The 26,857-nt window shown below is 44.9% G+C and overlaps 2 protein-coding genes across 9 annotated transcripts in view; one reads left to right on the top strand and one right to left on the bottom strand.

Moving 5' to 3' along the window:
* Positions 1–10,842: 10,842 nt before the first annotated feature.
* Positions 10,843–24,376, top strand: SERPINA10 (serpin family A member 10). 2 transcript variants are annotated; one of them, XM_006041187.3, is made up of 5 exons: positions 10,843–10,983; positions 13,966–14,744; positions 16,573–16,846; positions 19,072–19,222; positions 21,061–24,376. In XM_006041187.3, the coding sequence occupies exons 2-5, from the start codon at positions 14,003–14,005 to the stop codon at positions 21,250–21,252; spliced, it is 1,359 nt and encodes a 452-aa protein (XP_006041249.1). In that variant the 5' UTR covers positions 10,843–10,983; positions 13,966–14,002; the 3' UTR covers positions 21,253–24,376. The 2 variants fall into 2 exon arrangements, with proteins under 2 accessions (XP_006041249.1, XP_025127609.1); XM_025271824.2 differs by having other exon boundaries at positions 10,858–10,983; positions 13,970–14,744.
* Positions 24,377–24,870: 494 nt separating this feature from the next.
* The window catches only part of PPP4R4 (protein phosphatase 4 regulatory subunit 4), a 101,231-nt gene continuing 99,244 nt past the window's right edge, over positions 24,871–26,857 (bottom strand). For all 7 annotated transcript variants that reach the window (XM_025271819.3, XM_025271820.3, XM_025271818.3 and 4 more), the window contains one exon: positions 24,871–25,962. In XM_025271819.3, the coding sequence (XP_025127604.1) occupies positions 25,938–25,962 (25 nt within the window). In that variant the 3' untranslated portion in view covers positions 24,871–25,937. The remainder of the gene's footprint in view (positions 25,963–26,857) is intronic.

Raw genomic sequence — 26,857 nt, forward strand, 5'->3', positions numbered from 1 at the left:
TCAGTAGAGGTCACTAGAGAAAGATTGCAAGAGGAAGAGACCTTACTCTCACAGTTCAGGGCAGAAAACAGCAAATGAGATAAAGGAGAATCAAATGGATAGATACATAAATAGATTATATAGATGATAGATAAACAGGTAGATAGATAATAGATGATACATAGATAATTAGATGATAGATACAGGTTGCTGGGAAAGATTGAAGGCAGGAGGAGCGGGGATGACAGAGGATGACGAGATGGTTGGATGGCATCACCAAGTCAATGGACATGAGTTTGAGCAAACTCCAGGATATGGTGAAGGACAGGGAAGCCTGGTGTGCTGCAGTCTCTGGGATCGCAAAGAGTCGGACACGACTGAGCGACTGAACAACAGCATATGTCTTGAGAGAAAGGAATTGAGGGATACTTTGGTGACTCGGAAGGTAAAGAATCTGCCTGCAATACAGGAGACACTGGGTTTGTTCCCTGGGTTGGAAAGACCCCCTGGAAAGGGGACTGGTACCCACTCCAGTATTCTTGCCTGGAAAATTCCACGGACAGAGGAGCATGGCAGGCTACAAGTTCATGGGGTCACAAAGAGTTGGACATGACTGAGTGACTTTCCCTTTCTTTAAATATACATATTTGTATACTCCTTATTGCCAAATTCAGACTTAAATTGAAAAAAGTAGGGAAAACCACTAGACCATACAGTTATGACCTAAATCAAATCCCATATGATTATACAGTGGAAATGAGAAATAGATTTAAGGGCCTAGATCTGATAGATAGAGTGCCTGATGAACTATGGAATGAGGTTCATGACATTGTACAGGAGACAGGGATCAAGACCATCCCCATGGAAAAGAAATGCAAAAAAGCAAAATGGCTGTCTGGGGAGGCCTTACAAATAGCTGTGAAAAGAAAGAAGTGAAAAGCAAAGGAGAAAAGGAAAGATATAAACATCTGAATGCAGAGTTCCAAAGAATAGCAAGAAGAGATAAGAAAGCCTTCTTCAGCGATCAATGCAAAGAAATAGAGGAAAACAACAGAATGGAAAAGACTAGAGATCTCTTCAAGAAAATCAAAGATGCCAAAGGAACATTTCATGCAAAGATGGGCTCAATAAAGGACAGAAATGGTATGGAAGATATTAAGAAGAGATGGCAAGAATACACAGAAGAACTGTACAAAAAAGATCTTCACAACCCAGATAATCACGATGGTGTGATCACTGACCTAGAGCCAGACATCCTGGAATGTGAAGTCAAGTGGGCCTTAGAAAGCATCACTACGAACAAAGCTAGTGGAGGTGATAGAATTCCAGTTGAGTTATTTCAAATCCTGAAAGATGATGCTGTGAAAGTGCTGCACTCAATATGCCAACAAATTTGGAAAACTCAGCAGTGGCCACAGGACTGGAAAAGGTCAGTTTTCATTCCAATCCCAAAGAAAGGCAATGCCAAAGAATGCTCAAACCACCGCACAATTGCACTCATCTCACATGCTAGTAAAGTAATGCTCAAAATTCTCCAAGCCAGACTTCAGCAATATGTGAACCGTGAACTTCCTGATGTTCAAGCTGGTTTTAGAAAAGGCAGAGGAACCAGAGATCAAAGTGCCAACATCCACTGGATCATGGAAAAAGCAAGAGAGTTCCAGAAAAACATCTATTTCTGCTTTATGGACTATGCCAAAGCCTTTGACTGTGTGGATCACAATAAACTGTGGAAAATTCTGACAGACGTGGGAATACCAGACCACCTGATCTGCCTCTTGAGAAATTTGTATGCAGGTCAGGAAGCAACAGTTAGAACTGGACATGGAACAACAGACTGGTTCCAAATAGGAAAAGGAGTACGTCAAGGCTGTATATTGTCACCCTGTTTATTTAACTTATATGCAGAGTACATCATGAGAAACGCTGGACTGGAAGAAACACAAACTGGAATCAAGATTGCCGGGAGAAATATCAATAACCTCAGATATGCAGATGACACCACCCTTATGGCAGAAAGTGAAGAGGAACTCAAAAGCCTCTTGATGAAAGTGAAAGTGGAGAGTGAAAAAGTTGGCTTGAAACTCAACATTCAGAAAACGAAGATCATGGCATCCGGTCCCATCACTTCATTGCAAATAGATGGGGAAACAGTGGAAACAGTGTCAGACTTTATTTTTCTGGGCTCCAAAATCACTGCAGATGGTGACTGCAGCCATGAAATTAAAAGACGCTTATTCCTTGGAAGGAAAGTTATGACCAACCTAGATAGCATATTCAAAAGCAGAGACATTCCTTTGCCAACAAAGATCCGTCTAGTCAAGGCTATGGTTTTTCCTGTGGTCATGTATGGATGTGAGAGTTGGACTGTGAAGAAGGCTGAGTGCCAAAGAATTGATGCTTTTGAACTGTGGTGCTGGAAAAGACTCTTGAGAGTCCCTTGGAGTGCAAGGAGATCCAACCAGTCCATTCTGAAGGAGATCAGCCCTGGGATTTCTTTGGAAGGAATGATGCTAAACTGAAACTCCAGTACTTTGGCCACCTCATGCGAAGAGTTGACTCATTGGAAAAGACTCTGATGCTGGGAGGGATTGGGGGCAGGAGGAGAAGGGGACAACAGAGGATGAGATGGCTGGATGGCATCACTGACTCGATGGACGTGAGTCTGAGTGAACTCCGGGAGTTGGTGATGGACAGGGAGGCCTGGCGTGCTGTGATTCATGGGGTCGCAAAGAGTCGGACACGACTGAGCTACTGATCTGATCTGATCTGATACCTTTCTAAATCAGTATCTTTTTTTATTAGAGTATAATTGCTTTACAATGTTGTGTTATTTTCTGCTGTACAACCAAGTGAATCAACTATGTGAAATTCGCTCAGTTGTGCAACCCCCATGGACTATATGGTCCATGGAATTCTCCAGACCACAGAATTGGTGTGGGTAACCTTTCCCTTCTCCAGGAAATCTTCCCAAACCAGGGATTGAACCCAGGTCTCCCGCATTACAGGCGGATTCTTTACAAGCTGAGCCACAAGCAGATCAACCATATGCATACATATATCCCCTTTCTCTTGAACCTCCCTCCCACCTCCACCACCCCCCATCCCACCTCTAGGTCACCACAGAGCACCAAGCTGAGCTCCTTGTGCTACTTAGCAGCTTCCCACTAGCTATCTGTTTTCACATGGTAGTGCATATACGTCAGTCTACTCTCAATTCATCCCACTCTCTGCTTCCCCCAGCTCTGTGCTCACATGTCTGTTCTCTATGCCTGTCTCTCAATTCCTGCCCTGCAAATAGGTTTATCTATACTATTTTTCTAGATTCCATATATATGTGTAAAGTCAGCATTTTAATAAGAAAACACTAAATGCATTCCCACTAAGATCAAGAGTAAGACAAGGCTACTCGTTATATTCATTACCATTTCACATTGGGGGTGTTAGACTCTGCAATTAGACAAGAGGGAGCAGAGACATAGAATTGTAAACTCTTTCTATTTGCAGATGACATGTAATGTACTTGCATAACCTAAGCAAATCAATGGTAAAACAAACTCAATAAAAGATTTCAGCAAGATACCAGAATACAGAGTTAACACGCAAAAGCAATGCCTTCATATACCCAAACAACAACCAATTAGAACACATAATGGAAGAGAAAATCCAAAAAAATCAAAAAGATATAGCACTTAGAAATAAACAAGAAATGTGCAGAATTGATATAGAGAAAATTAGAAAATATTCCTTAAAGATACAAAATTATAGTTCATATAGTTATAGTTCAGTCACTCAGTTATGTCCGACTCTTTGCGACCCCATGAACTGCAGCATGCCAGGCCTCCCTGTCCATCACCAACTCCCGGAGTTCACTCAAACTCATGTCCATCGAGTCAGTGATGCCATCCAGCCATCTCATCCTCTGTCGTCCCCTTCTCCTCCTGCCTTCAATCCCTCCCAGCATCAGGGTCTTTTCCAATGAGTCAACTCTTCGCATGAGGTGGCCAAAGTACTGGAGTTTCAGCTTTAGCATCAGTCCTTCCAAAGAACACCCAGGACTGATCTCCTTTAGAATGGACTGGTTGGATCTCCTTGCAGTCCTATGGTCTCTCAAGAGTCTTCTCCAACACCACAGTTCAAAAGTATCAATTCTTCATTGCTCAACTTTCTTCACAGTCCAACTCTCACATCCATACATGACCAATGGAAAAACCATAGCCTTGACTAGACTGACCTTTGTTGGCAAAGGAATGTCTCTGCTTTTGAATATGCTATCCAGGTTGGTCATAACTTTCCTTCCAAGGAATAAGCATCTTTTAATTTCATGGCTGCAATCACCATTTGCAGTGATTTTGGAGCCCAGAAAAATAAAGTCTGACACTGTTTCCACTGTTTCCCCATCTATTTGCCATGAAGTGATGGGACCAGATGCCATGATTTTCATTTTCTGAATGTTGAGCTTTAAGCCAACTTTTTCACTCTTTCACTTTCATCAAGAGGCTTTTTAGTTCCTCTTCACTTTCTGCCATAAGGGTGGTTCAGACTTAAACAAATGCAAAAATATTCCTTATTGAATAAGATGTTCAACCTCATCTAGATGTCAGTTTTCCCTAAGTTATCAACTTAATTGTATTCCAATACAAATACTAGCAAATGTTTTTTCTGGAGATAGACAAAATGATGCCAAAGTCCGTACAGAAGAATAAACCTTCAAGAGTAGCCAGGAAAACACTGAAAAGAGAAAAGATGTGCGGGCAGGGGGTGGAGGATAGGGGACCAGCCCAATCAGATGTCAACTCAGACTGCACAGACACTGTAATTAAACCTCTGGTACTGGAATATGAATAGATAGGCAGACCAATGAAATAGGTTAGAAAGTCTAGCAATACAAATACAAATAAAAATTCAATATTTGATAAAGACTTTTAAGTAAATAGTATTGGGACAACTGAATAGCCATTTGAAAAATGGAAAGGATACAATTAGACTCATTTTTCACACATAAGAATAAACTAAGAATCAGAGACCTAAATGAAAAATAAGAAAGAACTATATAAGTACTAGAAGAAAACACAGGTAAATTTCTCTGTAATTTAGGTAGAGAAAAAGTCTTCCCTACCATGACTAAAAGTCTGTATGAAATTTTTTAGAGGACTGAGAAGTTTGACCATATAAAATATTTTTAATTGCTTGGTAAAAAATTCATAAGCAAAGTCAACAGAAGTGAAAATCTGAGAGAAGATACTTGCAAGAAACGTCACTGATAAAGAGCTAATATCCCTAATATGTGGTGTTTCAACATATGAAAATATGTTGAACCTCATTGTTAAGAAAAATGCAAATTAAGACTACATTGAGATACCATTTCCTATTCATCAGGTTGGCAAAAATGTGAGAGCTTTACAGGACACTCTACTGGTTGTACGGAAACAGTCATCTTCATACGTTGCTAGTGTGAATGCCAGTGGGTCCTTGTAAAAAAAAGGATAAACTAAAAACTAATTAAATGGTTACCTGCAGGGGAGGGAGGAGGACAGAATGGAAGAGATTGGGGGGTAGGAAATAGCACTTCTCTTCATCGACTTTTTTATATGGTTTAGACTTTTAGAATAATGTTAATATTCTGTATATTCAAAAATAAAATTAAATGAACAAATGAGGAAAGTCCTAAAACCATGTGAAAAGAAAACAAGTGAATTCAAACATACTTCAAACAGATAATATAACTGTGTTAAAGGGGAGAAGAAGAATCAGTCCAAGGAACTTTTCATAATAGTTGGGCAATATGCTTCATCACCTACTAGCATGCGTGTGTATGCGCGTCCGTGCTCACACACACTACCGTATGATGGACGGTTGGAGATGAAAAGATAATCCCAAGAACAAGAGGATTCTCTTCTGTAAATAGTATTGAATTCTCAAATCCGAAAAATTTAATATGGTCGCAATACCTGAAGCTACTATATATAAAGAGAAGAGAATGGTAAAACATGTGGGAAATGTTTTAAAATTAGTGAACCTGGGTAAAGGGTTTACAGCAGTTCTTTGTAACTACTCTTGCGATTTTAAAGTTTGAAATGATTTAAAGATAATTTTTTAAATTAAAAACAAACAAATGAGTAATGAACCCCAGCACAAAAGAAAAAGGGAAAGGACGTGACCTTCCAGGCAGAAGGACCATCTCAGAAGGACCAACAAAACCTGTTGCCACACTAGGTGGCCGTACTGGTTAGCTGCCTTGGAACCCAGAGGTCTGGGTTCAAATTCAAGCTCTGTGTTCTTGAACAAGTTTACTGATCTCTCTGATCATCTGTTTCTTTATACTAAGGAAAACTTACTACCATGTCCTTCTGACTCAGATGTCCTTTCCCCTGAACCAAAGAGAAAGCCCATCTCAAGGAAAGAAAGCTAGGTTAGTTAACCTGTCATGCTAGGCAGATGCGAGTGCTATCCAGGCAAGCCCCTAGTTACCCGGAAGTTATCCCCAGCTCGCTGATCACAGTAGCACACTTGCCTGGACCGTCAGCTTTCTAGCACTGGGGACAGAGGATGAATCTGCCATCTTGTCAGGTGTCACTGGAGCCGGGGAAGCCAGGGTGGAGCGGGAGCAGGGAGACAGAAGGCCAGTGGGGAGGGAGAGAGAGGCCGCTTTGCAAACAGTGAACCATTTGCCCCACGCGTCTGCGTGTCGCAAGGATTTCGGAAGCTTTTTGTTTTCTATCTCTGCACCCCACACTCGCCCAGGCTTTCCTCTTGATCTGATCCACACTGAGCGGACTAACTGCGATTCTCTGGTTCCTGAAGCCTGATTCTGCCAATACCTGGCTCTGGTTGTTTTCCAGACATTCAGCCCTTTGGGTCCTAGGACAGATTTGCTTGAGAAGCCCCTGGATCTCACCCTCCAGGGTGGCTCCCAGAAGCACTGTGCTGCCTGCCTACTGAGCTGTTCCGGAAAAGACTGTACTGTCTCCTCTGAGTTGATTCTGATCTCCACACACCTTCCCATCAGATGTTTCCCAATCTCTCTCTGCAGAGGGTGGTGAATGAAATGCAGATGGGAGATCAGGTGGCCTGGCTGTATTCCGGCACCACCAAAGGCAGGAAGGGCCTTAATGAGTATGGGCGTGCATTTTCTGGGCTCCCCTGGTGTCTCTACCAGAGGGTAAAGAATCTACCTGCAATGCAGGAGACCCAGGCACGATCCCTGGGTGGAGAAGGGAATGGCTACCCACTCCAGTATTCTTGCCTGCAGAATCCTATAGATTGAGGAACCTGGCAGGCTACAGTCCATAGGGGTCACAAAAAGTCAGACACCACTGAACGACTAACATGGACCTTTTTTTCCCCCTGGCATCTTCTCCTCTGTCAAGTCCAAATCCAGGGTCTGGGCTTACCGCTGAGGTTCATTCTGGCTCTGAAATTATACCACAAATACCATTCATTAGCTCTTCCTACCAGGTAGCAAGCTCTTTACAGGCACTGCTTCATTTAAGCCTCACTGCAGTCCTAACAGCTCAGCCCTGGGAGTCCCATTTTACAGATCAGGAAACTGAGGCAAGAAGAGGTTAAGGAGATTATTCAGGGCCACATAGCTGGTGAAAGAGCTCAGTTACAGGGGCAAGTGTTGACCTTGACCTGCTGGAAGCAGTGCAGGACTCATCTTTGCTGAAGGTGGAGAACTTCCGGGCCACCCTTCGTAGGGGTCGGAACCCGCCACCTTAGAAGCAATGTTGCCCACAGACTTCCTGGTTCCTGGGTGCTGCTGAGATATTCATGGGTCAGGGGCACAGTTTTGGCTACTTTATGGAGAAGGAAAAGCAAGTTCACAAGTTAGGTTGCATTCCTAAGGTCCAGCAGCCAGGAATTTGGAAGATGTGAGATTCAAACCCAGGGTGTCTGACAGAGGCCTTTACACTCTTTCCAATACATTCTGCCGCCTTCCTTATAAAGATCCGTTTCTGAAATTCCCGCAGAAGTTTTAAGAGACTCCCAAATGGTCAAGTGCTCCATGATGACTTTTATGGCACCTCTGAATCCCCTGTGATCGCTGTGCTCCACAGCCTCCATGCTCACTAGTTCCTCCCAGGCCTTTGCCCCAAGCAGAAGCCCGTCACCCCCAGCAGGAAGCAGACCCTGCCTCCTGGTTGCCAGCCGCCCCTCAGCTGCAGAACTCCAGGGGCCGGAAGGAGAGGCTGGCTCCTCTGCTGAGCCTAGAACCCTGGCCCAGCCTCATCAGCCGGCACCCTTCACTTTGGCCTCTTCAGGCAGCCATTCTCAACAGAGCAGGTACTTCCCCAGAGGAACACTCCGAAAACTTGCTGGGGCACTTCTGATTTCCACAACCATTTGGACCAGCGCTATTAGGTTTCCCCTTCACTTTGGCCTCTTCAGGCAGCCATTCTCAACAGAGCAGGTACTTCCCCAGAGGAACACTCCGAAAACTTGCTGGGGCACTTCTGATTTCCACAACCATTTGGACCAGCGCTATTAGGTTTCCGTGACTGCGGGCCAGACATACCAGATATACTGGAAACACACAGGCCTGTCCCCCACAGTGAAGTGGTGTCACGTGACTGCAACGTCCCGCTGCAAGTCCATGTGGGTGAAACACTTGAAAACCTACTTATAAATGATCTGAGCCCAGACTCTCACAGGGCCACAGGTATTTTAGCTCAGCTAAAAACACCATCCCCCCACCACCAATTTTTAATTCCCATGTAATTTTCTATGAAAATAAATCAGAGGAAGATTTCTATTTTGTTTCTGGGGAACTGAATGTGACTCACCATTGCAGAAAGCTGCATCGCTGGTAGAGATCGTGGCTGTGGTGTGGAAGGGCCAATGCAACAGGTGTGCAGCCGAGAGCACTCCCACCTGGTCCCGCATCTGACAGTATCACTGCCGCTTCAAGCGTAGTCACGGCAAAGATTTACATACTTAAAGAAACGTTATCTTCTTATAGTTTCCTTTTCCCCTCCATATTGTAAAGCATTATTATTATTTTTTAAATTTTGTGGGTTGATTCTATTAACTACAAATTTCACCTCAGAGTAGTAAAGGGTGCCGGGGTCCAGCCCCGGTGGATCCAGGGAATTCGAAGCGGGGACGGCGTTGGCGATCAGAAAACTTCAGCTTATTTAAATGTAATTAAAGATATAAAGAGTGGTTAAATAAGGATAGCTCAGTGAGGAAACTCAGTGGAGAAAAGAGGCTGAATAATTCAGCCAGAAGGGGAGAGACAGAACGACATGGGGAGACCAAGTTTCAGTGAACAAGGCCTGCACTTTTTTTTCCAAAGTAGTTTTTATACCTTAAGTTATGCGTAGAGGAGAATGGGCGAAGGGGTAGAGTCATGCAGTAAGCCAGGCTTTCTTCCTGCAAACTTATCATATGCAAAAGTTTAGGTGATTTGCATCATCTTCTGGCCCGGAGGCCTGTTAACATTTTAAGACCCTTTCTTCAGAAAACTTATTTTTCTCTAAAGGTGATTGATCAGGAGCCACCCTCCAAAAGCATTAGATAAAGTTGCATTCCTATAGGGCAAAGGTGTGGTGGGCTATAACAAGTAAAAGAATTAACTCAAGGGTCCAAGGTTACAAACATTGCCAGGGACACAGCAGGTAAGGGATATGGAGACTTAGCAGCAAACATTGGCCCAACAAGTGAAAAACCCTTCACCAATACAATTTCTAATCAATCTTTTAACTGCTCAAAGGAATCTGTATTTAGACAGTTTAGAACATCTCATGCCTCTCACAGTTGGGAGGCTGTGAGCAATCACATGTGGCCGGACAAGCCTGTCAGGCAGGCTAGAGAACCTTCAGAGGAGTTTGTAGGTTAAAACACTCTTGTCGCGTCCAGGAATTTTTATTAACTGGAGCTCTAAGTTAACTCCTTCTCTGAAAGAGGTGGTGGGGGACAGCCCCCCGTAAAGTCAGAGGTGTAGGTGAGAGCACAAAGTAGCAAAGTAGGCAGGCTCTGGTTATGGGGGTAGATGCTCGAGGATTTCCAGGGGGACTCCTGAGGCTCGATCCCGCCTTTGCGTATGTCGAGCCTCCTTCCTCATGACCTTTGCCACGGGCGGAGTGCCTCACAACGGCCCCTAACAAAGGGCACATAAAATATTTATATTATCAAAAAAAGCCTAACAGTCTGAGAGTTTTTGTCTTAAAGGGTCTACATCAGCCTTGACTTTCAGTGTTTGAGGATTTTAGTCTTAGAAGTCCATCGACCTGGTGAAGCAGAGAGTTGACCTTGAAATAGGCTCTTTATGTCTGGTGGGGATTAAAGGGTCTGTCTCTCCCACTGGCGGGGCTTCCCAGCTGGCACAGTGGTAAAGAATCTGCCTGCCAATGCAGGATATGAAACAGACGTGAGTTCAGTCCCTGCGTGGGGAAGATCCCTTGGAGAAGGAAATTGTAACCCATTCCAATATTCTTGCCTGGAGAATCCCCAAGCACGGAGGAGCCTGGTGGGCTACAATCCATGGTGTTGCAAAGAGTTGGACATGACTTAGCAACTAAACAACGACAGCTCTCCCAGTGGACTGAAAAGTTTCCCTGGGAGGTGTTGGGAGCAGGTCTTACTCATTTCTGCCTTCCCTCCTCACACAGAGCCCAGCTTTGAGTTGGGGACCCAGGAGGCCTCCGTGGGATCCAGCCCTTCCTTCCTGCGAGGTGTTCAGCGCCTGCAGCGACTATGTCCCACGAGGACCTGGATGTCACTGGGGTGCTGCCTGGGTTGAGAAGCAGATACTCTCATGGAGGAATTGCCCAAGAGTCAGGAGTGCAGGATTGCAGGGTATTATGGGAAGCCTCTCTCTCCATCTTGGCTTTCCCAGAAACGCCACCATCTCCAAGCAGGATGTTAATCAGTAACAGCCCCCCGAGGTGGGTCACACTTTGGAATAGCAAATATTTACTGCAGGCTTTCAGCTGCAAGCCCTAACCTTCTGTCTTTGCCCTGAATGAAGGACCTTCCCAGGCACCGGGTGGCCACTCACTGGTAAGAACAGTGGATCAAAGGGAGGCTTCACAGTGTCTGCCTAATGAGGGATGGGGAGAGAAGACCTTCTGTCCTCTCTGGGTGGATTCCCCGGGGAGGGGGTAACAACCTGGGCCATGCTGAGCCCTCATTCCTGGACTGGATGGGGCGGGCAAGGAGGTGGGGGTGGTAAGAGGCTTGTTGTAGACACAGGAGGCTTCCTCCGCAGAGAGGAGGCCAGTGGAAGAGGCTTTGAAGGCTTGAGATGTCATGCCCACAACACTCCGTTCAAGCCCCACATAGCTCCCTGGCCTTCTTCCCAGATACCTGTCTGCCCAAGCAAGTGAGTCCCTGCTGCTTCCAGATTTGGGGGTGGGTTTGCAGCTGCAGGTACATTCAGGGTTGCAAAGTGGTGAGTGGTTAATTTCTTACCACTCAGGTTCTATTTAGAGTGCTGCATCTCTGTGTCATCCTTAAACAAAAAAAAAATTTTCTTTTAATTTTATTTATTTATTTATTTTTGGCTGTGTTGGGTCTTCATTACTGCACGGACTTTTCTCTAGTTGTGGCAACCAGGGGCTACTCTCTAGTTTGCAGTCCATGGACTTCTCATTGCCGTGGCTTCTCGTGTGGAGTACGGGCTCCAGATGGGCAGGTTTCAGTGGTTGTGGCTCATGGGCTTTGGTCCATGGCATACGGGATCTTCCCGGAGCAGGGATTGAACCCGTGTCTCCTGCATTGGCAGGCGGATTCTTCACCACTGAGCCACACAGGAAGCCCCTTAGAAAGTGAAAGTGTTGGTCACTCAGTCGTGTCCGACTCTTTGCAACCCCATGGACTGTAGCCCGCCAGGCTCCTCTATTCATGGGATTCTCCAGGCAAGAATACTGGAGTGAGTAGCCATTTTCTTCTCCAGGGGATCCTCCTGACCCAGGGATTGAACCTGGGTCTCCCACATTGCAGGCAGATTCTTTACCATCTGAGCCACCAGGGAAGCCCCTTAAACAAAATTAGTGGCAATTACAATGAAGTGAAGATGAATAGGTTCAGGAATAGCAGAGGAATTGCAATTCGGTACAAAGAGGCAAACCAGAGGCAATTCTCAAAGAGACAAAGCCAGGCTGGCTTTTATTCGGTTCTGGGAGGAAGCTGGGGAGGGTTGCTTTGAACAAAAGCTCATTGGAGGAGAATGAGAGTTCAGAGTTATGGCAATTTCTTGTTGGAACCAAGTGGTGGGTAGTTTGCTGTTGCTAAGGTATGTGAAAGTCTTCTTTCTTTCTGCTGATCATGAATACTGAGATGAGTGGGAATGTGTGAGAACCCACCCTGCCATCTCCTTCTTCAGGGGTATCTTCACAACCCAGGGATCAAACCAGCATCTCCTACATTGGCAGGCAGATTCTTTACTACCAGCACCACCTGGAAACCATCACAGACAGAAGTGACTCTGGATTTAAGAGTATCGCTGTGGGATTAATTTATAAAGGGGTGCTAAAGCCTGTGATCTAATGAAGGCATGAACCTGGGTACATTTGGTACACTCCAGCAGGTAAAGACTCCAGCAGGTCTTTCCCCAGCACATTTAATACTGGAGTTACCTTTAGAGTGCAGACTTGCCATTTAGAATTGGGCAAAGCTTCCTAAATGCTCACAGAAAACAGAGGAGTATTTCGCTGAGTAAGGTCATGCCACTCAAGCTATGGAAAGAACGAGGCCCTGGATCCTGTTTAGCAAGAGCCAAAAGCAATGTGCTAAGTCCCGGAGCCAGGGGTCATCTTGTAGCTGGCCCAGTGAGGACACAGGCCTTTGCATCAACAAGAGGCTGGGGAACCTCACCCCGTCAGCACATTTTGCTTCAGGTGGCCTGGCTCAGAGTGAGGGTCTCTGCTGATGGAAACTGTGAGGCCTGTGGCCTCCCTTGCCCTGTGTGCCCTGCGCTGAGTGGTCTTGCCCCCACCCAAGCCCTCCTGGGGCAGTGGCTTCAGGAGAGAGTGAGGGTGCCTCTCAGTGACCTTCCCAGCCAGCCTCTGGTGGTGTCAACACCAGGAGCCCCGTGTGCCCATGGGGGTTTATTCAGATGGAAACTACAGGTGATTGGGAGCTAGGCTCTGTGCCCAAGGATGAGAGGGAGGCCAGAGAGGGGGCAGTGGTGGGGAGTGTGGGATTTGGAGACCCACTGCCCAAGCTGGAGGGCTGGCTCCTCTAGAACAGGCAGCCTTGGGGTGGGCAGGAGGACGCACTTCACAGGTGAGGGTTAGGTGAGATGGTCCAAGAGGAGCTTAGCCTGGGCAAGTGGTTTGAATTGGCTCATCATCTGTTCCTATCCTGGGGGCTCCAGAGAGAGTGAAGGCAGGAAGTCCTGAGAGGAGCTCTGTGACTGGGCCCCAGTGCTGGGCCGAGCGCTGTAGGGGAGGCACAGCGGGGTCTATTGCAGAATCAGGCAAACTCAGCATTCATCCTTGCCCCATGGCCACCCAGACCCTCTAAGTCCCCAACCCAAGGCGTCCCCAGGTCCAAGTCCCCACAGCCCAGCTTGAACAGGCTGCCGTATTGCCCAGCGATCCAGGGCAGCGAATGAAGCAAGCAGACAGTTAAAGTTCTGGGAAGACCTTCCGACACCTGGCACTGCTGTGACCCACACCCAGTGAGGCCCAGGACCCACACCACATCCCCTTGCATCCCTTCCCCTTTTGGCTTTCTGCCGTTCCCCTGGGAGGAACTGGAATGGGTGAGGACAGCTGGGGGAGACCAGGAGCTGCCCGAGGGCCTGATCCCTGATGGAATCTGGAGGAGGTTTCTCTCCGTGAAACAAGACACCTCCCCTCCCACCGACTCAGGTGACAAACGTGACCCTCCTTGCTCAGGGTCTCCCCAGCCCTGCCTCGGGGAGATAAGCCCCGACCCCCAGGAAAGAAGCGAGGTCACCGGAGGAGCTGTACCAGGACCCAGGGAGGAGGTGGGCATCAGACATTAAGGACGATCTCTGCCTTCTTTTCTCCCAAGGAAGCCTTGCTGCTGACCGGGCCTCCACGCTGCCCTGATGCGGGCGGTGCTGAGCCTCCCGCTGGCCTGCCTCCTGGCCCAGGTATGGCTGGTGCCCGGTTCTACCCTTGCTTCCCACTCGCCAGAGGCCCAGGCGGGGCTGGAGACTCTGCTGACCCCCAGGGCCCAAAACAAGACCAGCCAGACCAGCGAGAGACTGTGGACTCCAGAGGAGGAGGAGGAAAGGGAGGAAGACTCCCCCTGGCTGTCGGCCGAGGGGCAGCAGCTCTCCAGAGAGACCTCCAACTTGGGGTTCAACCTGCTACGTAAGATCTCCCTGAAGCATGACGGCAACGTGGTCTTCTCCCCACTCGGCCTGGCCTGGGCCATGGCTGCCTTGACTCTGGGGGCCAGGGGGCACAGCAGAGCCCAGCTGGAGGATCTCCTCTTGCAGGCCTGGAACCAGACCTGGCCCGCGGTGAACCAGACCCGACCACCGCGCCTGCCTGCCCTCTTCAAGCAGCTACGAGAGAGCCTCTCCCATAACCCAGAGCTGGGCCTGGCCCAGGGGAGTTTCGCCTTCATCCACAAGGACTTTGACATCAGAGAGACCTTCCTCAATCTCTCCAAGAGGTATTTCGATATGGAGTGTGTGACTGTGGATTTTCACAACACTTCCCAGGCCAAAAGGCTCATAAATCATTACATGAACCAAGAGACGCAGGGGAAACTTCCCAAACTCTTTGATGAGATTAATCCTGACACCAAATTAATTCTTGTGGATTACATCTTGTTCAAAGGTACTTGGATAACGTTCTGCTCTTCCAGGGCCGTGGGTCTCTTCGCCTGTCTCTTCCTTTCCTGCTGGGCCTGTGTCCGGTTGATGCCAAGGGATTTCCTAGGAACATGTTGTTCTCGGGTTTCACAAACAGATTGAAACATGCATTGAACAGGTAGGATGTACCAGGCACAGTGCCAGACGACATGTCCATTTGATGCCCCTGCTCTGGGGCCCTCACGTGCCTGCAGGGCTTACTGCTAGATTTCCAAGCATATCTATACAACTCTCCTCTGACATTCTGACCTGGGGAACCTTCTGGGTTATTATTTTTTTTTTTTAAAGCAGATCATCTGAGATATTTAGGGTTGCATCTTTGCTCCTTCACCCTCTACTTCTGTGACCTGGGGCAAGTGACAAAATCCCTTGTCCTTGGATTCTCAGTATAGAAAATGCAGACTCCCACCTCCTACAGAGAAGTGAGGCTCAGAGAGGTTGGCCAGATCAAGGTCACATGGTAAACGGCAGAAGCTGAACTCAGATGAGGGGTTCATCCCAGGTCCTTTCCATCCTGCCTTTCTTGGGCAGCACTGGCTTTGCATGGCCACGTTGTAGCAGGAAGGTGACACCAGGGGACTTGCAATGTCCGGGAGGAGGACTTTCATCGAGCCAGGCCGGACAGATGTCTGTGTGTAGAGCTGTGTGCCTGCGTGCTGGCGGCGGCCTCTGGCTTGTGCAGCTGCTTGTTGACAAGGCGCCCCCCCAGAGCCTCACTGAGCACAGGATGGGTGGGAGCGTCATCACTGCTGCCCCAGGGGCCTCTGTTTGCACACTGTGTGCCCCAAGGAGTGGTCAGAGAGCCCTTCCTGCAGACAGGGCTGTGGCCAGGCCCACCGTCTTCTTAGGTTGGAGCTAACCAACCACAAGGAAGTGAGTGTAGACAGAAGTGGGTCCTTCGGGCATCATCTGGAATGAGTGGCTTTTGTTCACCCTGTGTTTTGTCCAGAACAGGGAGGGAGCCACAGGTGGTTAGGAGACATCTCCTTGCTTCAGTGTGTGATTCCAGCAGGCCTTTGGGTAGATTCGTGTGTGTGTGTGTGTGTGTTTAATGGGCTTCCTTTGTGGCTCATTTGGTAAAGAATCCGCCAGCAATGCAGAAGACCTGGATTCAATCCTAGGTTGGGAAGATCCCCTGGAGAAGGGAAAGGCTACCCACTCCAGTATTCTGGCCTGGAGAATTCCATGGAGTGTTTTGTCCGTGGGGTCGCAAAGAGTCGGACACGACTGAGCGACTCTCACCACTTTATTTTTGGCTGTGTTAGGTCTCTGTTTTGTCACACTCCATAGTTGTGGCACTCAGGCTTAGTTGCCCCACAGCATGTGGGGCATTGGACCAGGGCATTGGACCCCTGCATTGGACCAGGGATCAAACCTGTGTCGCCTGCATTGGAAGGCAGATTCTGAACCACTGGACAACGAGGGAAGTACCTGGATTCATTTTTTGCCAGTTTGGAAAGAAGCCTGGGAAAGGCTGATCTTTGGGAAATTTATCCTGGCTGCCTGCATCCATGCATGCTAAGTCGCTTTACTCATGTCCAACTTTGTGCGACCACATGGGCTATAGGACCCCAGGCCCTTCTGTCCATGGGGATTCTCCAGACAAGAATACTGGAGTGGGTTGCCATGCCTTCCTCCTGACTGCTTGAGCTATGGTCAAAACAAATCCAGTAAGGATACCTGTCTTAATTGGACAGAAAGGGGGAAAGAACACTGGCCCTTTATTACTTTGGCAAGAATGATGCTTTAGGGGAGGATCATTTCTACAATGAGTTTCTTTCTTACCTGTTCAGGGAAATGGCTGATCCCTTTTGACCCTGCTCTTACCGAAATGGGCACTTTCTACCTGGACAAGTACAAGGCGGTCAAGGTGCCCATGATGTACAGGTCAGGCAAGTTTGCCTCCACTTTTGATAAGAATTTTCGTTGCCATGTCCTCAAGCTGCCCTACCGAGGAAATGCCTCCATGCTGGTGGTCCTCATGGGGAGGATAAGTGACCATCTCACCCTTGAAGACTACTTGACCACAGACCTGGTGGACACGTGGCTCAGGAACATGAAAACCAGGTACAGCTCTCCTGTCGCCCTGCTCCAGCTCAGCCTCTCCTTCCCCGTGGGCACTCCCAATTCCATTCTGTGCCTGCCCTGCCCCACGGTGGGCTCCCTGATGACAGGGGCTGCATTTGTCCTGTTTTCCACTCTGTCAGCGTCTATCGCAATGCGTGGCTCCTTGTTCACTCAGCCAGTCCTTATCAAGGCTCTCCCACTTGTCAGGCATTGTGATGCGTGCACGATGCCAGCCCTCCTTGTGGAGCTCACATTCTAGTGAGGTGCCAGTGGGCACCAGGGAAGGCCAGGCCAAGAAGGTAGACGTAAGCAAACACTTACGATGAAGGAGGGTTGTCAGGGTGCCCTGGGAGAGAGAAGAGTTACAGGCAAAAGTGTGAAAGTTCTGGGTTAGGAGTGTGCTTGGTGGGTTTGAGGCACAATGAGGTGGCCGGTGAGGCTGCAGCAGTTTGGAGATGAGGTCGCAGGGGAACCAGTAGCCGTCACCCAGGACTGTACATTACAGGCCCTGGGAAAGACTTGGGCTTTTCCCAAAAGAGATGGGAAGCCACTGGAGTCAAGCTGAGGAGCAACATGATCTGTGCTTGTTGAGAAAAGACACTGGGGCCATGTGGAAAGAGCAAGGGGACCAGTCACATGGTCAGTGTAAGCACCCAGATCAGGATGCTCGGCAGGTAGTGGCAGTGGAGGTAAGGAGGAGCAGCAGGTCCTGGAACCGTGAACCTGGAAGTCACAGGATTGGCCCATGGACTGGAATGTGGGTGAGAGAAAAAGGGGGGAGTCAAAGATGAAGTTTTTGGCCTTAGCAACTGGAAAGATTTGCCACGTACTGAAAAGGGAGACTGTGGGACGAACATGCTGAGGGGTATGTGCAAAAGTTCAGTTGGAAAGAGCTGGATCAGAAATACCTATTAGACAGCCGGGTGGGGATATAAAAAAGGCAACAGCTGGGTATCAAAGGTTGGATCTGGTGTGTGCAGGGCGAGGTCCAGGCTGGGGAGTCAGCAGCACAAAAATGGAACCATGAGACCAGATGTGATGACCTGGGGAAGGGGCTGAGCACAGAGAGCAGGGGTGGGAGCACAGGGCAGGCTCGCAAAAGCTTGTGGAATAAATTAATCCACCCATCAGGGTACGAGGAAGTCAGCACCAGTAAGGCCAAGGCGATGCCTCCTGAATCTGTCACTCCAGAATCTGACACAGAGGGAATTCCAGCTAAAGGTCCCAGTGTTCATTTTATCTTCATTCCTCTTCTTCAAATCCTTAGAGCCTAGCAAAGGACTTCAACATAGTAAGCCCTCAACAAATGTTTAGGCGAATCAATTTACATATCAGTCTTCAAGACCTGTCATGTCTTCAGTTACACTCCAGTGTGAGCCCTGCCCACCTCTACAAGAGAGGAAGAAGGAAGGGTTGAGGGGGCAAAAGGAAATGAATATTCACTGGGCCTCTACTCTATACCAGACATCGTTCTGGGTGCTTAACACATGTTATGTCATTGACTCCTCTGAAGAACACTGTGAAATCCATATTGGTATCCAGATGAAGACACTGGGACTTCTTTAAGACTAACTTAGTACCAGTCAGTAGTTCACATCCTTTTATTTTTGAGCCACAGAACCCATCTTTCTAAACAAGGGTAAGAACTCCAATGTACATCTTTATAGGTGGCATAGAAAGACCTGAATGGGCTTTTTGGCCAACCCAATATAGCTAGATAGATAGGCAGAGAGAGACAGACAGATAGATAAATATCAGAGTTTCTCTGGCTAAAAATAAATAAGGGGTTGAAAATTTCCTTTGCTCCCCTCCCCCTGTCCATTTCCAGACTCCCAAGTTTCTCCTGGAATCCTGGGAGTCTGCAGAATAGGGACTGAAAACAACCATCCTCCAGGAGTCTGCAGGATTCATGGCAGGAGGTATTTGGTTGGGTTGTTTTTAAGACAGGGGGAAATGGATACAAAGTATGGCATCTTTCCCTAAAGAGAATGTGAGTCATTGACTGGGAAATAAAACTGGTTTCCTGAAGCAGAAGTAATACATATTTGGTAAGTCAGAACTCTGTTATCTGAGTCAGACCATGACAAAAGAGCAGAATGAGCTACACTCAACTGAAGGAGACTTGTTACTAGGAATAATCTTGGAGGAAGGTGAAGTGACCTTTTTAGTGTTCAGAATCTAAGGTTTTTGTCTACGGTTCACCATTATATGTACTTGTACCACAGAAAAATGGAAGTTTTCTTTCCAAAGTTCAAGTTAGACCAGAAGTATAAGATGCATGAGCTGCTTAAACAGATGGGAGTCCGAAAAATCTTCTTACCCTGGGCTGACCTAAGTGATCTCATGGTTACTGAAAGAAATCTGAAAGTTTCCAAGGTAAGTCAGGCTCTTTCAGGGGAATCCAAGAGAACAAATATTTTTCCATCCCACTGAATGTCAATAAAAGGCCAAGTTGTAGTAGAAAAGTGAAAAGTCACTCAGTCGTGTCCAGCTGTTTGCGACCCCATGGAATATACAGTCCATGGAATTCTCCAGGCCAGAATACTGGAGTGAGTAGCCTTTCCCTTCTCCAGGGGATGTTCCCAACCCAGGGATGGAACCCAGGTCTCCTGCACTGTAGGCGGATTCTTCACCAGCTGAGCCACAAGGGAAGCCTTGTAGTAGAAAACTAGATTAAAATTCCCAAAGACTTGAAACAGCGCCCAAGCTGGATGTTTGAAGAATTGGAGCTACTTTATTAAAACATCTGTTTATGTAGAGCTCCCTCTCTTCTTTCTCAGTGCTTAAGGAGAAATTTACCCCAAAATGGAACTGGTTCACAGATTCACTTAGAATTCCATGAAACTGCACCACCTTACGGTTTTATTCATTTATTTGGGTGGGTGGAGGGGCTGCACTCTGCAGCATGTGGGATCTTCGTTTCCTGACCATGAATTGAACCCATACTCCCTGCAGTGGAAGGGTCATCTTAACCACTTGACTGCCAGTGAAGTCCACTGCTTTGGAGAGGGAAGAGAACCCCAGAGGTTATCTGCCTAACTTCCTGCCTCTTGTGAAAACCCCCTCTGATATATCCCTACAAAACAATCTTCCAGTTTTGTTTTTTAATGTTTGCAGTGACAAGGAACTTATTTGAAAAGCAGCTCAATCCACAAATGGCAAAAACTGTTTTTGAGTTTTATTCATATATATATTTTGACCTGTAATTCCCCCAACTTACATTCTTTGTCCCTAGTTCTGCCTCTATAGCATCCAACACATGCATTTCTGCTACAAACACATGAAAGATTTAAGAAATGTGTTTCGGTTTTAGAGCTTAAATTCTAAATTATTGATATTTTCCCTTTGTTTACTCCAGGAAGGGAATTTTCACTCCAGGAACTTAAGAGAATGTCTAGGTATTGTTTTCATTATCTTTTAGAATAATTATACAGGTCCATTATTCACATCACATGAGGTTCTTGGACAAAAGGGCCTCGCGAACAGGACGGGTGGCCTATATCCAGGCCACCTGCGTTCAGAAAGACTTCAGGGACCCAGAGGCTTGCTCAGGGGACACCTTAGAGTGGTGCCAGGTTCTAGGAAACCGCTACAGAAGAATAACCACATTCCTGCCCCACCTCCCTCCCACCCCCTGCCTGCCAGAAATAAGGTCAAAGTTCTCAGGGGTTCCAGACAGCTTGAAAACCTTCCAGGAGGAATATCAGCTCAGTTCAAAAATCAGTAACACAGAGACTTCCCTGATGGTCCACTGGTTAAGATTCCACACTCCCAATGCAGGGGGCCTGGGTTCAATCCCTGCTCAGGGAACTAGATTCCACATGCTGCAACTAAGGGTTTGCATGCCACAGCTAAGACCCGGTACAGCCAAATGAATAAATATTTTTAAAAATCAGTAGCACAAAGTGCATGCTCAGTATTTGTTGATTTGATCCACGTGTGTGTGAAATGGCCAGCCACAGAGTCCCCTGGTCCCTGGCCAGAATGAATTTCACAATCGGGTTCCTGGTATCTCCTGCGGGTGTTTGAGGGGCTTCTGTGGCAGTTGCTAGGGCAACCGCAGACCATTCCTCTCTGCAGATGAGCTCTATACCAGTACATCCCGAGAGCACAGCCCCGTGGGTAAGGACCATAACAACAAGTGTTCAGGGATTCAGTGAATCCCCTCATCTCCATGAGCACACAAATGGTCTTCCATGTATTTCCTTTCCTAGGTTTTACAAAGAGCTATGATTGAGGTGGATGAAGAAGGTACAGAGGCAATGGCAGGAACCCTATTAGAAATCACTGCTTATTACATGCCTCCCATCATCAGAGTGGACCGGCCATTTCTCTTCATCATCTATGAAGAAACCTCCAGAACCGTGCTATTTCTGGGCCGGGTGGTGAATCCGACTCTCCTGTGATTTACAGCACGCGTGAGTCCTTGGAGCTACAGCGATGCTGGATCCAAGGTGTCTGAATCCACACGGGACATTGGCACTGGTGTCCCCCCTTGTTCTCAAGTGCTAATTTGAGCCATTCTTAGATCTGCATATGAAATTCAAGCTTATTTTAAGGAGATGTTTGTATGAGCTGGCTGGTATTTTAAGCCTGTTTCTAAGAGCCTATGTTATTAACTGAAACCATCTTGGTATCTGGACTCAGCAGAACTCTATTTCAAGATGAAGTCTTTGGGAAGACAAGTTCGCATTCTCCATGGGTCATGCGCTTCACTCCCTTTACTGCTCCCTGCTGCGAATTAGTGTTTTATTTTAACCTACTATAGAATAATTTCTTGGCAACTAAAATTAGAAAAAAATAGCTGTAGTCAGGCCTGACCACAGCATCTGCTGCCATGTGGCTTTGTCTACTCCATGAAGCCACAAACTGAGCTACAGATCTTCCAGTTCAACCTCTTAATTCTATTATACAAAGCCAAGAAACGGGAAAGTGGAGAAAGGGCCACAGTAAGGCTTTCATGGGGCTTCCCAGCTAGTGCTGGTGGTAAAGAACCCACCTGCCAGACTCGAGTTCGATCCCTGGGTTGGGAAGATCCCCTGAAGGAAGGCATGGCAACCCACTCCAGTATTCTTGCCTGGAGAATCCCCAGAGGAGCCTGGTGGGCCACAGTCCATAGGGTCACAAAGAGTCGGACACAACTGAGCGACTGAGCACACACGGATGCATGCAAGGCTTTCATGGGCCCCAGGCTCTTTCACCTTTGTGGATTCCTTCTTCCATTTATACACACACACACACACACACACACATATGTGTATATACATATATATATATACACACACATATGTGTGTATAATAAAAGTATTTTATGACTGTATTTGTATAAAGGTGAATATATTCTGGGTTATATCTGTCTTTATACTTTATACTAATACAAAGCATGGGACTTACTTAGAGCAAGAAATAAGACATCTTCATGGGTCCCTGAAAGCACTGTGGGCCTGACGTCCTATGCCTACAGCATCTAGTGGAGAAATCATACAGGGCATCTCAGAGGAAGAAAAACCAGTGCATCAGTGGCAGAATCAGGGCCCTGCCACTCCTGACTGCAGGCCCCGAGGCCGTCCCACTCTTTCTTCTTTCTGTCTAAAGCATCTCATGGGGTGCAGTTCAACAGGCGGCGTGTGTTCACGTCTGTTACCCGTTGTGATTAAATAGAATGTAAGCATGGACTTTGTCCCAAGGGTCAAAGAAAGAACAGCTTCTGAGCCCGTCGTCTTCTGTTATAGAGATAAGAAAATATTTTAGGAGTAAATTCAGAGACTCAGGAGTAAAGTTAACTATTTTTGGAATGTCAACTACGTTGACTAACCACCTAATTGGATTTTTATCTATTTGCTGGCCAATTTAAATATACTTAAATTTACTGTATTAGTTATTCCTCTTATTACAACTGACAGATTTATGTGAATAGTACCTAATGTGAATAGATAATAATAATAAGCCACACTCTAGAGACTGACTCTTTATCCTTCTAAAACCTGGATAATAGTTCACTCCTGTGTGCCCTCCACATGCACTGACTGACGCCGGTGAGCCAGGCAACTCTAGAGCCTAGAAAGAAACAAAAATAGAGGACTGACTTCAGTTCACATCCTTAAGCGACTTGTTACTATTCAATTAATGAGGTTCATTTGTAGAAAAATAGCACAAAGAGAAATAAAAGAGGGCTCAGGCAAATTATTTGTGTTTTTAGAAATGAAATCTAGAGAAGAAAGCCACAACACCCTCTGAAATAAACCATGTTTAGAGAACACAATACCCTCTGAAATAAATATGGCCAAACCCGGTCGTAAAAAGGTTCATTATTATCAAAGGATTCATAGAACATATACTCAAACTCTTGCCTTCTCTGCATATATTTGCACAAAAGGATGATGACATGGGACAATGATATCTAACGCATTACTCTTTAAGTCAGAAAATGGCCCTATTCTCTATAAAGAAATTAGTATTTCCCCACATATGCTTAAGAAGCTCCAAGGATACTAGATTTTCTAAATATGTATGCATGGTGAAAAAATGAAGATCAAGGAAAAATGTAACTGATCTTACAAAAAAATCAGTTTCAACTGAAAGGGAAAATTCTGAATATTCTAACAACACTTCACTATATTTAAGGGTCAGATTTTAAAAACTGTTCCTACACAGACACATACACACTCATACTCACTTCCTAACACACATGCCACAGCTGAGATCAGATTATTGAATTAATTGAATTCATTTTATCTTCATGGTATAAACCTAGTCAAGCTGAAGAGACTGTTCTATTTCAATTCAAATTATTTCACATATGCCACTGACTGTAGGTAAAATGGACTCACTCTTCCAGAATAAGGCATCTTTATAAAGCCCAGGAAGTCAAGTAACAGAAATGATTTTTAACTGTGATGAGGTTACGGGAGAGCAAAGCTCTATATGCTCTTCTCTATTAAGTAAAATCTTTTTAGCTCTATTTCTGCCAGTAAGATTGATTCTACAGGTCTGTTTTTTTGCTTATAATGCTGATTAGTGATGTTCTAGACCTATCCTTAAAACTGCAAGTTTCCATGTCCCTATTTCTCTGCAGCTACAGTTAGAGATGTGTCTTTGTCACACAACTGGTTTAAAGGAACTATTTAATAAGGTGTTAGACTGAGAACTTTTACAAGAGTATCAATCATTTTTTCCAGTGGAAACTGAGGTACATATGGATATTCATAAATGTCACCAACTGGTTTTTTGCTCTATGTATCTGTCCTTGGAATTATAATTTTAACAAATATTTCAACAATTTTAGAAATTATCATGTTCTCTTGGAAAAAAAGAAAACCTCTAAACATAACTTTGATTGACTGTCTTAATTGATAATTTAGTGCCTAAGATAAGACTGCAGCTGACTTCTGTAAATTTCTGAGCTTTATAAGCCTTAGTGACTTTTCTGTCAAATCACTTTCTTCTTCTCCTGCATGCATGCTGAAGAAAAAGTCCGAACTCTGCTAAACTTATTGAACAAATAAACTAAAATTCTGCATTTTATTTAAAGTAACAGAGTCAATGCTGACTATGAACCAAAGTGCTAGAAAAACTGATGCTGCTTTGACATCCATTATGTACCCCCAATGCTCTCTCCTGGATCATAATGTACTCGGTTCCACGTTAGTGATGTTAGTAGGAGACATCACTAACATGGTTAAGTGAAGTCCACAAAGAATGTATGAACTAACCAGTATTGTCAAGCTTCTCATACCTAATCAATTTTTAACTACTGACAAAATGAATGGTTGAACAATTCCATTTACCTGATAGTCCTTCAATGAAAGATATTAAGCATCATTAAAAATAGCCAAAAAAGAGGCCATAGGTAAGGAAAGGGGGAAAACAAACACCATGAAAGCCTCATACTGAGTAGCTGCCCCCTGGGTGATTTTAGTTGATGTCTGTGCCCTTTTCTTGTTCATTACTTAAAAATAAACTGTCTTTAATTACAGAATAAAAACTTCAGAAAATATTTAAAACTGTTTTCACAAACACAGGTATCTCATTAACCTATGTTTTATTTTGAGTAAATTCATTATTCATTATTTCACATTATAAAAAGTAACCACACACGCATATGCATTCACAAATTAGATCATCTTTATCATACATCAATATATTTTTAAAAAAAAAACAAATATTTTCAATATCAATATAATTATATGCTGATTGCATTTTGAAATAGAGAAGCTGACAATAGCTTCATACAGTATATCTCAAGAACTGACATTTTTAAAATCAAGAACTGTATAGGTTCCACAGGCAAATTTTGATGGAAATAATAGCATTAGTACAAATAAATGCTGTTGACATAGCTTAAGCATGATAGCTTGGAATAACAGCTGATTCAAACTAGATTCATCATTTCTAATTCAGTAAGGACAAATATAATCTAAAATGTAAACAAAGTATTTATAAAATAAATTCTTCTAGGTAACAAAGGAAATCATCAATCTATTATTTTTAAGGTAGTTGTAGCTAAAAGTTATCAGAAATCTTTGTAGAATTTTCATTGCCAAATTTTAATTTCGGATGTCCAGGTACGACATCTTGCCACCACGATTGCAGGACTGACATAAGTTAGGACAGCTGTTTGTACCCTGTTTAAGTGTGACTTTTCTATTGGGCTTGGAGATTCGTGAGAAAATGCAGTGACTTTTTTACTCCCAAGTCCCCCTCCAAGTGATTATCTAGGCAGGGTGATTTCAGTTGATTTGGGCCTTTCATACAATTTTTAAATGCTAAACTCTAGCACAGTTAAATAGATGGTTTCCTGCACAAATAAATGCAGACTTATCTCTTTTGTAGCAGTAGTTAAAGCACATACCTAATGTTTTTTTTTCATTACACTTCACTATAACATTAGAATTCTGTAACCACATTATTGTTCAAGAAATATATATTATACCTCCAAGGGAATATAATTTCAAATATGGAACGTATAACAACATCAGCTGCCATTATGTATCTTTCTCTTTTCCAGTCATCAGCCATTGCTTTAGCTTTTGTTCATCAATCACTTTATCTCCAGTTGTCTTTGTTTTGCCTCCTTCTTCAAGGAGATGGCCTAAGGATTGGATTTTCTGGATTTTCTTTGTCAGAAAGGAAGAAAGAAAGAAAGAAGAGAAGGAAGAAAGGGGGGAGGGAGGAGAAGAAAAAAGAAAACAAAACATTAAAAAGTTTATCCATATAATACTTACAAAGTAAAGAAACAGATATAATCTACTTTGAAAAAACCTAATATATGAGAACTGTGATTAAGCAGACAAGTGAATGACACATTAAAGTTTACTTGGAATAACCTTTAATTACTCAAATCTTATGTGCATCTAACATAGCATTCAATTCAATTCATACTTTTCCTGTTTTTCATTTCTATAACCATAGCGGAAATTAACACAACCTAAAATTATCAATCATCTGGCCTTGTAAAACGTAACATACAATGTATTCCTAAGCTTCCTTTAAGACACTGATATTTTTAAATGGCAGATGTATCATCTTTATGACAATGGAAAGTTGGAGAATGTACTGCATAGAATTTTTTTAAGCAGCAAAACAGATAATTAATACTTTCTGAAATCACTTCACAGGCTTATTTTAAGCAAAAAGGATAGATTTTCATTTGGATATGCCATAGTGCTGAATGGTAGATAAGAGTCCACAGAAACATGACTAATATCTACAGATACTGATTACCTATTGCAGTTATGTGGCAGTATGCATTCATGAGAAAGTCTAAATTAGAACCACATAACATGGAGAGACTTGTGGACTTGGAGATTCAGTTACACATTAACCAAGCAGCTGTGATACCAATACACTTCTTACTTCCGAATATTCAGAAAAAATACAAACTTCACGTGACTGTTTAGCAGTGTTTGTTTCTAGATTCATTTTTTTAAACAATTATATATGCAACTGATTATATGATTATATAATTCTATATTATAAATATTGAGCAAATAAAATTTAGTCCATAAAATG

Source organism: Bubalus bubalis, chromosome 20 (genome assembly GCF_019923935.1).
Source record: "Bubalus bubalis isolate 160015118507 breed Murrah chromosome 20, NDDB_SH_1, whole genome shotgun sequence".
Classification (NCBI taxonomy): domain Eukaryota; kingdom Metazoa; phylum Chordata; class Mammalia; order Artiodactyla; family Bovidae; genus Bubalus; species Bubalus bubalis.